This window comes from Trachypithecus francoisi, unplaced genomic scaffold, assembly GCF_009764315.1.
Source record: "Trachypithecus francoisi isolate TF-2019V2 unplaced genomic scaffold, Tfra_2.0 Lachesis_group18, whole genome shotgun sequence".
NCBI classification, from domain to species: Eukaryota; Metazoa; Chordata; class Mammalia; order Primates; family Cercopithecidae; genus Trachypithecus; species Trachypithecus francoisi.
Window position 1 is genome coordinate 46452566 of NW_022681463.1, and position 12011 is coordinate 46464576.

General features: G+C 35.9%; 1 protein-coding gene across 2 annotated transcripts in view; it reads left to right on the forward strand.

Moving 5' to 3' along the window:
* Window positions 1-12011, forward strand: part of KLHL1 (kelch like family member 1) — a 456085-nt gene that overhangs the window by 411649 nt on the left and 32425 nt on the right. For both annotated transcript variants that reach the window (XM_033177586.1, XM_033177587.1), the window contains one exon: window positions 3426-3588. In XM_033177586.1, coding sequence (XP_033033477.1) covers window positions 3426-3588 — 163 coding nt within the window. The remainder of the gene's footprint in view (window positions 1-3425; window positions 3589-12011) is intronic.

The window sequence follows — 12011 nt, forward strand, 5'->3', positions numbered from 1 at the left end:
GTTAAAGCTAGATTATGATCTCTGTTACATTCTCTCTTCATACTATCTTCCTAACTGATTATGTCTAGGATTACGATTTTAAAAGCCATATAATTGTTGATAACGCCAAAATTTTTACATATACCTCTAACACAGTCTTAAACTGTAGGCATGTATATTTAACTGCCTATTTATTTGCCCCATTTAAATGTGTAATAGTACCTTTAAACATGATATATCCAAAATGGAGTTCTCAAATGTTCCCCCAAAATAATTTTCAAGTTTTTCTGCCCTTTAAACTTCTCAATTGTTTAACCAATTTATCTCTAATTTAATCTTTCTTCTGTTTGTTGTTGTTGTTATTTTTGTTTTTGTTTCTTTTTCTGAGACAAAGTCTCACTCTGTTGCCCAGTCGGAAGTGTAGTGGAGCAATCTTGGTTCAGCTAATTTTTGTATTTTTAGTAGAGATGAGGTTTCGCCTTGTTGGTCAGGCTAGTCTTGAACTCCTGACCTCAAGTGATTTGCCCAGTTCAGCCTCCCAAAGTGTAGGGATTACTGGGGTGAGCCACTACGGCCGGCCCTGATTTGTCCTTTCCATCCATACACCCCTATGCATTATGTTAATAAATTCGAACAGCAATACTCTCAGAATATATTTCAAATATTTTCACTTTTCTCTGTTTAAACTGAAACCTGTTAATTCAATCTACTACCTTCTACTTTTTGAATTTCTGAAATTTTCTTCTAATAATCTCCAGACTGCCACCTAACCTAACCTGACTCCAATCAATTCGCTATAAAACATCCAGAATAAATTTGTCATAGCAGTCATATCCGTATTATGAAACATGTCTGTGATTTTCCATTGCTCTTACAACAAAATTTAAATTTGTTAACTTTATTAAATTATCCTAGTGATCTGGTCCTTTCAGATAGATATCATATTCTCCAGAAAAAGCATAAATCAATCAAAATATTTTCTACTCAATCTAAGGCACACAACCTATCCTGAAATCTACTCTGTGTCTAATTGGTGCTCAGTAAAAAGTTGATTTCAGCATCTCTTTGACAACTGCACTGATGTTTTCACTTTAATCTCCATGTAGTTAATTATTGTTGATACATGTATCTACCTATAGTTCTCTAAAAAGCCTATGAGATATATAATCTCTTTTTGAAATAACCTCAACCTTCACATTTATGCATCCTTTCTAATCCCCATTTCCTACCTAATGAAAGAATAAGATTTGAAGTTTGTGCTTTTTAATTTTAACTATGCCTGCACTCAAAACACGATCCCTCTATATGCATAGGATTGTGTAAAATAACATCCCTAAGTTGAATGTGTGTTGTAGAACATTTTTAATGTTATTCAGCTACATTTTTTATTAAATTATAATTGTATAATTGTGTAATATGTGTGAAGCATGCTTACTTATTGGGAACAATGCACTTATTCCATTTTAGTTGATTCATTGACTGCTATAAGAGCTCACTGTGGGCAGATACTTTGTCTGCCTAATTCATCACTGTGTCCTCAGTGCCAATAATGATTCCTGACACATAAAAGTCGTTCAATGAATAATAGTTAAATAAATGAATAAATAAATGAGTTGTCATTTTATTTTTACATCAGTTTTGGGAGACAGTTCTTCATGGGTCTCTCATATTTCTGCACATCTTTAAAGTCAAGTTATTGAGTGCTCTTTGTTCCAGAATATATTTAAAAGGATGTTGTTTTAACAGAAAGACAAGGAACAGAGAGATATTTACTGTCTCCAAAATAAAATGCAGTCATGCTTAAAAGCATCAAGATAATATCTCCTTCCAGAGCAATGGGTTTGCATGTTTATTGGCCATTATAAATTATAGTTCTTTTCCATAATACAATCTACTGCATGTACAGGTTTCAATTAACCCTTTTCAAAGCAAAAATTGTATGAGGCAATTTTAAACAGGCAAGAAATATTTTATTGAAGGCTTGCAATAAGGAAGAGAGGACAAAACTGTGACTGAACTACACTCTTCTAAAACAAAGGTGATAGAGTTTTGGGGAACTAGGTTGGGTAGGTGGATCATACTATAGGCAATCTGTGTTTGCTAATTGGCCTTACTCAAAGGAACAGACAACTTTCTTCTATCTTTATTTCAAAAGGTAGTTTTACAGCTTGAGGCAAAGTACCAACTGAAGTTAGGCTCCTATACTTTCAGGAGTCTGGGAGATAGAATACCTTAACGACTACATTTCAAAGGAACAGCAGCTCCCAAGTCCTTGAGAAAGACAGTCCTGGGTTGTGAAACCGGCAAGGGGTTTTATCAAAGGTTTACATCTAAAAGAAGCAGAGAAATAATTTACAGTTATAAGTTTTCTAAAGTAAATGCTCTAAGGAAAATGAAGCCAGGGCTCTAGACACAGGAAGAAACTGTCTAAAGTTTGATCAAGAGAAGGGAAACATTAAGGCCATGTTGATTACCTTCTTTGGATCACCCTATGGGAATTGGGGCTTGGGGAACCAGCAGCAGAAACAAAAATTGTTGATACTCTGACTATTGCTGTTGCTATGACTAATAAACTGTATTTCTTCTTTGATCCAGGAGTCATGTCTTAATCAATATGCATAAATTTGTGGCATTCTAATTTGTCAGCTTAGTAGTAGGGTAAAAATCACAGATGCTTCAGACTTCTTTATAATCAGTCTCAAATTGTACACTTTTAGGAAATATTCATCAGAATTTCTCAACAGCTAAAGAGAGCACATCAATATTAACATGATATTTAAATAGTTAGCAACTGTTGAGCATTTAAGAAAATTTATTTATAAAAATATAAGTTTACTAGAAAACCAGTGAGTACTAGCTGTATGTATCTTCCCATGGATGCCTCTCTATTAATCGTATTTGTTTTAATTGCTTGTGTTTAGTAATTTTAGCTGATAATATGAAAGATGTCATATTTTCTAAGCTTTATATAAGTTTATTTTAACTTAATTTGGAGAAGCCAAAGCACAGAGAATACTATTCTGAAATTCAAACTGGTAATATTACATTGCTTTAAGGTAACATTGTTGTAAGTAACAAAGTATTTTAAATAGCAGTGTAGAAATGCTCTTTAAAAGTAGAGGCCCAAGACATCTTACCTTTGATTTTTAGTATCCGTTTCTTCATATGGTCATAAACATGGGAATTAGTATTATTTTATAAAGCATCTAGGTCATAATACTTATTTTTGGCTCCCAATTTTGTTTTCACTTGAATGGAGTGATTCAATTAATGGTAGGTAGTTTCTACGAGATTACAATAGTTTTTTAACAACTGAAGTTGTTTATTTTTTTTTAAGTTTATGGTATTAGGGACACATAACAGGAGATCTACCCACTTAACAGATTTTTTAAATGTTCGATATGATATTAACTATAGTCATAACAGTCATTTATCTAATGTTTTAGGTGTAACAGTACTTGAAGGCCCTATTTACGCCGTGGGAGGCCACGATGGCTGGAGCTATCTGAATACAGTGGAAAGGTGGGATCCACAGAGTCAACAATGGACATTTGTAGCCAGTATGTCAATTGCTCGGAGCACAGTTGGTGTAGCAGCATTGAATGGCAAGTAAGTACATTTTTTTTCTCATTTTTTAATCTTAGAAAAAAAGTTGTTGTGTAAATATTATTTGAAAAATAAGTTTTAATATGCTGGTAAAAATTATTTTAAAACATTTTAAGCTGTTGATATTTTTAAATTGACAAATAAAGACTGGTGCTCTCGCTATAGACAACGGAATCCAAAATTTCTTCACATTAATTGATTATTAAAGAAGTATCAAATATATTTCATAGGAAAATTGATATCATTTTTGGAAAACTATTTGAGTAGCCTTCAAAAAACTACTCAAATCTGGTATTCAATATATCTTTCTTTGCATAATTACACTAGGTTATTTTTCAAGCATCTTCATTGCTATCCCTCTAAGTCAAGAATTCTCAACCTCAACACTATTGACATTTGAGGCTAGGTGAGTCTTTGTTGAAAGAAGTCTACTGTCCTATGCATTTCAGAGTGTTTAGAAGTGTCCTGGGTTTCTACCCACTAGATGCCCCTCACCCACCACCTCAGTGTGACAAGCAAAAATATCTCCAGATATTGCCTAATATTTCCTGGAAAGTGGCAAAATACAGCCCCTGTCTTCCCCATGAGAACCACAGATCTAAATAAAACTAGTGTCACGTCTTGCCTAGACAACTGCAACAGCTTCTATTCTGATCTTTTTACTTCTTTTCTCTGCAGTATTATTTATGAAAGCTTCCAGATAAATCCTTTTACAAATGCAAACAATAAGTCAGTCTTCTTCAAGGACTTGTCTTTTATGTTATATGTTGATTTAAAGTCTATTTTGTCAGAAACTAGGATTGTAACCCTTGCTTTTTTCTGTTTTCCATTTGCTTGATAAATTTTCCTCCATCCTTTTATTTTGTATCTGTGTGAGTCTTTGCATGAGAGATAGATCTCTTGAATACAGCACATCGGTGGATCTTAACTCTTTATCCAGCTTGCCATTCTGTCTTTTAATTGGGGCATTTAGCCCATTTATATTTAAGGTTAATATTGCTATGTGTGCATTTGATCCTGACATCATAATGCCATCTGGTTAATTTGCAGATTGTCTATGTAGTAGCTTTATAGTATCACTGGTATGTATAGTTAAGTGTGTTTTTTTTTAGTGGCTCATAACAGTTTATCATTTTCATATTTAGTGCTTCCTTTATGAGCTCTTGCAAAGCAGGCTTGATGGTGACAAATGCCCTCAGCATTAGCTTCTCTGAAAAATATTTTATTTCTCCATCACTTATGAAGCTTAGTTTGGCCAGCTATGAAATTCTAGGTCAGAAATTATTTTCTTTAAGACTGTTGAACACTGGCCCCCAATCTCTTCTGGCTTATAGGGTTTCTGCTAAGAGATCTGCTATTAGTCTGATGGGCTTCCCTTTATAGGTGACCTGGCCTTTCTCTCTGGCTGCACTTTGCGTTTTTTCATTAATTTCGACCTTGGAAAATCTGAAGATTCTGTATGTAGGGGTTGGTCTTCTTGTGGAATACCTTACTGGGGTTCTCTGGATTTCCTGAATTTGGATTTTGGCCTGTCTTCGTAGGTTGGAAAAGTTCTCCTGGATGATATCCTGAAGTGTGTTTTCCAGCTTGGTTCTGTTCTCTCCATCTCTTTCAGGTAACCCTATCAGATATAGGTTTGGTCTTTAAACATAATCTCATAGTTCTTGGAGGTTTTGTTCATTCCTTTTTATTCTTTCTTCTCTAATCTTATCTGTCGACCTTATTTCAGCAAGATAGTCTTCAAATTCTGATATTCTTTCTTCTGCTTGGTTTATTCATCTGTTGATACTTGCGTTTTCATTGTAAAGTTCTGTTGTGATTTTCAGCTCCATCGGGTAATTTATTTTCTTCTCTAAATTGGTTATTCTGGTTAACAGCTCCTGTAGTGTTTTATTATGGCTCTTAGTTTCCTTGCAATGAGTTGAGGCATAATCCTTTAGCTCAGTGAAGGGTATTGTTACCCATTTTCTGAAGCCTGCTTCTGTCAATTCATCCATTTCAGCCTCAGCCCAGTTCTGTGCACTTGCTGGAGACATGTTTGCTATCATTTGAAGAAGAAGCACTCTGGCTTTTTGAGTTTTCAGCATTTTTGTGTTGATTCTTTCTCATCTTCATGGGTTTATCTACCTTTGATCTTTGAGGCTGTTGTTCATTGGATGGGGTTTTTATGGGGTCTTTTTCATTGATGTTGTTTTTGTTGTTGCTTTCTGACTGTTTTTCTTTTAGTGGTCAGGCCCCTTTTCCATAGGAATGCTGCAGTTTGGTGGTAGTTCACTCCAGACGCTATTTGCCTGGGTCCCTCCCACCCCTGGAGATACCACCATTACAGGTGGCAGACCAGCAAAGATGGCAGCTTGCTCATTCCTCATGGAGCTCTGTCCCAGAGGGACACCAACCTGATGCCAGTCTGAACACTCCTGTATGAAGTGTCTGGAGACTTCTGTTTGGAGGTCTCAGCCAGTCAGGAGGATCAGGATCAAAGAGCCACTTAAATAAGCAGTCTGACTGCAGCTTGGTGGGGCAGGTGTGCTGTACTGGGGAAAATCCCCCTCGTCTGGGCTGCCCTAACTCTCTAGAGCCAGTAAGAAGAAAAGACTAAGACTGCTGAGGCATGATACTGCAGCTGCCCCTCCTCCTATGGGCTCCTCTCAGGGATATCAGAGTTCTCTTCATAAATCCGTGGCTGAGGATGCTGAAATTCCCATGAGGAAGTCCCCTCTAGTGAGAAGGAGTGGATCAGGGTACTGCTTAAATAAGCAGTCTGGCCACAAACTCTCCCAGTCACTGTGTTCCCCTGTGAGAAATTGCTCCCAGTCCAGATCACCCAGTCTTGCTGGCACCAGCAGCATAGGGAAACAGTTGACTGGAGCACAGTGATGGCAGCAGTCCCTCCCTCTTCGGAACTCATCTTGTTAGGCAGTCTCTAGCCTGCTGTGCTAGCTGGCAGAGATTCCAAGCCAGTAGGTTTTAGACTGTGAGTTTCTGTGTGAGTGAGGCCACTTGTCTCCCTGGCTTCAGCCTCCTTCACACGGGAGTGGACAGATCTCCTGCCTCATGGGAGTTTCAGAGAAAATACTCCTGTATCCCAGTGCCAGCTCCAGTGGCTGCCCACTCAAGCAGCCACCATGAGTCTGCACAGCTTTGTACCTGTGACAGAAGGCCCTGGTGGTGTGGGCTTACAAGGGGACCTCCTGATCTGGGGATTGCAAGGGGATTGCAAGGATCTGTGGGAAAAGCATGGTTTTCAAGGAGGGATAGCACAATCCCTCACCACCTTCTTTGACTAGGAGAGGAAGCTCCCAGTGCCCTTCTTGTACAGCTCCAGGTGGGCCCTTGCTGCACCCTGCTTTTTCTCACTCTCTGTGGGTTGCACCAACCACCTAGTCAGTTCTATTAAGAGAAACTTGGTACCTCAATTAAGGATGTAGAATTAACTTGCCACTTTTATCTTCTCACTAGCAGCTGAGAGTAGAGCCATTTCTATTTGGCCATCTTGGCTACTCCGTACTACTGTATTATTATTATGCCTTTGCATTCTCACAGCTTAACTCCCAGTTATGAGTGAGAATATACTATGTTTGGTTTTCCATTCCTGAGTTACTTCACTTAAAATAATGATCACCAATTCCAACCTGATTGCTGCAAATGCCATTATTTCATTTCCTTTTATGTCTGAGTAACATGGTATACATATATATCATAATCTCTTTATCCAATCATTAATTGATGGGTATTTGGGCTGGTTACATATTTTTTCAATTGCAAATTGTGCTGCCATAAACATACATGTGCAAGTATCTTTTTAGTATAATGACCTTTTTCCTCTGGGTAGATGCCCAGCAGTGGGATTGCTGGATCAAATGGTAGTCCTACTGTTAGTTCTTTAAACAGTCTTCACACTGTTTTCCATAGTTGTACTAGTTTACATTCCCACCAGCAGTGTAAAAGTGTTCCGTTTTCACCACATCCATGCCAACATCCATTACTTTATTTTTGGATTATGATCATTCTTGCAGGAGTAAAGTGGTTAAATCCACTGTGGTTTTGATTTGCATTTCCCTGATCATTAGTGATGTTGAGAATTTTTTCATGTTTGTTGCCCATTTGTATGTGTTCTTTTGAGAATTGTCTATTCATATCCTTAACCCACTTTTTAATGAGATTGTTTGTTTTGTTCTTGCTAATTAGTTGAGTTCCTTGTAGATTCTGGATATTAGACCTTTGTTGGAGGTGTACGTTGGGAATATTTTCTTCCGCTCTATGGGTTCTTTGTTCACTCTGCTGACTGTATCTTCTGCAGTGCAGAAATGTTTTAATTTAATGAAGTTCCATTTATTTATCTTTGTTTTAATAGAATTGGCTCATAAAAAGTGAATTAACACTGTATATGTGCATACACACAGATATACATATAAAATTAATAAATATTCACATTATACATTTTGTTTAATGCAAAGATAAAGCATATTCCTTATAATAACTGTTTTTCAAAAATTCTTTTGGTTAGTTATCTTCTAAATTGCTTATTTATTTTAATGAAGTCTTGCTCAGTTACCTAGACTGGAGTGCAGTGGTGGATCTCAGCTCACTGCAAGCTTCGCCTCCTGGGTTTATGCCATTCTCCTGCCTCAGCCTCCCGAGTAGCTGGGACTACAGGTGCCCGCCACCACGCCCAGCTAATTTTTTGTATTTTTTATTAGAGATGGGTTTCACTGTGTTAGCCAGGATGGTCTTGATCTCCTGATCTTGTGATCCACCCACCTTGGCCTCCCAAAGTGCTGGTATTACAGGCGTGAGCCACCACCCCTGCTATCCTCTAAATTCTTTTATTTAAACTTTGGTATACATTTCTCAGATTTTAAAAGGTCACTCTTAAACATCCCTTTATAATTTTCTCTGTAAATAAATATTTACAGATTAATTTGAGAAAGATGTGGTATCTCTAAATTTTAAATGTTAGTATTTTCTTCTGAGAAGATAGTTGTACTTTTATCTTTTAAAATTACTCTCCTTGTATTTTAGTGCTGTTTAATTTTGGCAATGTTATTCTTTTTTTCTGAGGTTATTCGTGTTTATTCATATTTTTGAATATTTTACATATTTTGTGTTTATACCTATTTAAACGTTAATGATTGCACAATTAAATTGTAAAAGATAATTTATATATAACCATTTAACTAAATGCATATGTTTGTTGTATTTACTATTCAATTGATAATAATAGATTTTCTAGAAAGATAAACATTTAATAAACTAATAAGGAAACTTTTTATCTGTTTTCTTAATATATATTTCCTTTTTATTGTGTTGTTTATATTTTTAGAATAATTACCTAAATAGGCCGGGCGCGGTGGCTCAAGCCTGTAATCCCAGCACTTTGGGAGGCCGAGACGGGCGGATCACGAGGTCAGGAGATCGAGACCATCCTGGCTAATACGGTGAAACCCTGTCTCTACTTAAAAATACAAAAAACTAGCCGGGCGACGAGGCGGGCGCCTGTAGTCCCAGCTACTCGGGAGGCTGAGACAGGAGAATGGCGTAAACCCGGGAGGCGGAGCTTGCAGTGAGCTGAGATCCGGCCACTGCACTCCAGCCTGGGTGGCAGAGCAAGACTCCGTCTCAAAAAAAAAAAAAAAAAAAAAAAAAAAAAAAAAAAGAATAATTACCTAAATAGTAGTAATATCAGGTGTCCTTATCTATCCATTTTAATTGGAAAACTCTTATAGTGCTTTATAGTCTCTGATTTCAGTTGTTTGATATACATATATTGCTTAAGGTTAAAAGCAGTATTTTACTGTCTGTAGTTTCCATAGTAGAAATTTTATTTTCTAAAATGAGTGTACATTTTATGAATTTGTCAAGGTGATGACTGTTTTCTTATTTGATCTGTTTATGTGGTAATTTGCATAAATACTCTAACTATAAATCATATTACATATCTAAGTAAATCCTTCTTGCTCATATTGTATTAATTCTTTATTTTTTTGCATTCCATATTCTAGCTATGATTTTGCATCAAAGTTGCTTATAAATTATTTTATAAAATTTTTCATTATGATATAAATCTTATTTTAGCATAATATCATGGCATGAATGAAGCAGCTTTCTACAACTTATCTGCTATAATTGTCTTAAATCACGAGAAGCATAATTTTGTTAAGCATGAGAAAGAAATGACAGTTGAAGTTTTATGTACACTATTATATATGATACCTTTACAATTTCTATTTTACTGATATTCTAAAATTTAGCAGATGGCAGTCACATATCACTTCTAATTTCATCACTGCCACAAATCATTTATTTAGTATTACTATGTCCTCATTCTATGTTGTGATTGTGCTAATTTGTTATTTTTCTCTGTTAGTGTTATTACTAATTTTATCTTGTCATAGCATTTGCCAGTGTCATTATACGGTTTTGTTTTTATTTGTAATCAAACAATCATACACAGAGGCTATGTGTATCTTCTTCCTTATTTTCTTAATTTTCATTTGATTTAGTTCTACTTACTCTTGTCTTTAAATTCAGAATTTAACAAATTATAGTATTAACAGTCGTTCTTGGAGTTTATTTTTCTTTATTACTGTTAGTCCATTCTCACATTGCCGTAAAGAAATACTTGAGACTGGGAAATTTAGAAAGAAAAAAGCTTTACTTGTCTCATACTTCTTCAGGCTATATAGGAAGCATGATGCTGACATCTGCTCAGCTTCTTGGGAGGCCTCAGGAAACTTACAATCATGGCAGATGGCTAAGGGGGAGCAGGCACATCACATGGTCAAAGGAGGAGCAAAAGATCCAGGTGGGAGGTGCTACACACTTTTAAACAACCAGATCTCACAAGTACTCACTCACTATTGTAAGGACAGTACCAAGAGGGATGGTTGTAAACCATTCATGAGAAATCTGCCCCCAGGACCCAATTACCCCCACCAGGCCCCATCTCCAGAACTGGGCTGTACATTACAATATGAGATTTGGGTGGAGACACACATCCAAAGTATAACAATTATTATACTGCAAGTTTATTCATTTTCCTACATTCAACTACTGAGTGTAGTTGGATATTTAAGTTATTTCCTCTTCTTGATGATTAAGAATAATGCAATTATGAATATTCTTATGTATGTCTTCTGGTGAACATACACACACATTTTAGCTGGTTGTAGACCTAGAAATTAAATTACTAGGCTTTACTTGTACTCAGTTTTAGTAGATACTGCTCAAAAGTGTTTGTAACTGGTTTTCCTAATTTGTCCACACATTAACAGATTTTTGAATTCTGAATGCTCCCTGTACCCCACTGACTTGGTGACATCTGACTTGTCTTTTATTTATCATTCTCCATTCTGGTGAATAATGTTGTCACATTCTCCAAGAACTGATGTGATCAAAAATCTTTAATATATGTATTAGTCGTTTGTATATCTTCTATTAAAGTTTATTTTCAAAATTTTATCTCTAATTCTATTTCCGTGTGTTCTTTTTCATTTTGATTTATGGAGTTTTTCGTGTATTCTGAAAATTAATAATTTCCAAGTGAATGCATCTCACTTTATTATTTTTACTTTCCAGGAAGTATGTGTTGATTATGTGATTTATTAGATTCCATGTCTGAAAAGGACTTTCCTGTGTCTTTTCACATTGTTTGCAAATTAGCTTAAGTAATTTAATATATCTGCCTTGTATTTTTTAAATTCAATAGATATTATTTACTGATATTCTGTCTTTTTTGCGGAGTGGGGGAGATATGTAAGTTCAGTGATTTTTTATCTTTCATATGCGTTTTTATAACCCAAACCTTTATTCTTATAGATGTTTTTACTGTGTTTATATTAGTTAACATTCATTCAAGAGCCAGAAATCAGAACAGTCATTTATCAGTTATTCTAAACAAAGATATTTTAATATTAAATACAAAGTTTTGTTGAGTAAATATAAAAATTTACTAGTTAACCAAAAAGTCAACAAAATAACACTATATTGTAAATTAATCAACTCAAAATAATAGCTACCTCTCCTGGGGGTGGAGAACTAAAAGACAAGGTTAAAATGATTAAGATTTAGAAGCTTGGGGAAGGGGCCTGTGCACTGAAATTCAGTTAACTGTGATTTGGGCCACTGCTTAGCTGGAGCTAGTCTCAGCAGGAAAGACCTGGACCCAGAGCTCTGAGGAGTGGATGCCAATCTGCTGGTGCTGATGTCTTAGAGTAGTGTCAATGAAGCTGATGGCGTGTCTTAGAAAAATTGCAAACTAGGGATGTCTGATGGTACAGAACAACTCTTGCTGCTACGGTGAGAAAAGGATGGGGTGACACTCATAGGAAAAAAAAAAAAAAAGCAAGCAAACAAACAAAAGAAAACAAGACCCTTTACTCTCCTCTAGTCTTTCAGTCTTTGCCATCCACTGATGTCAGATCCTA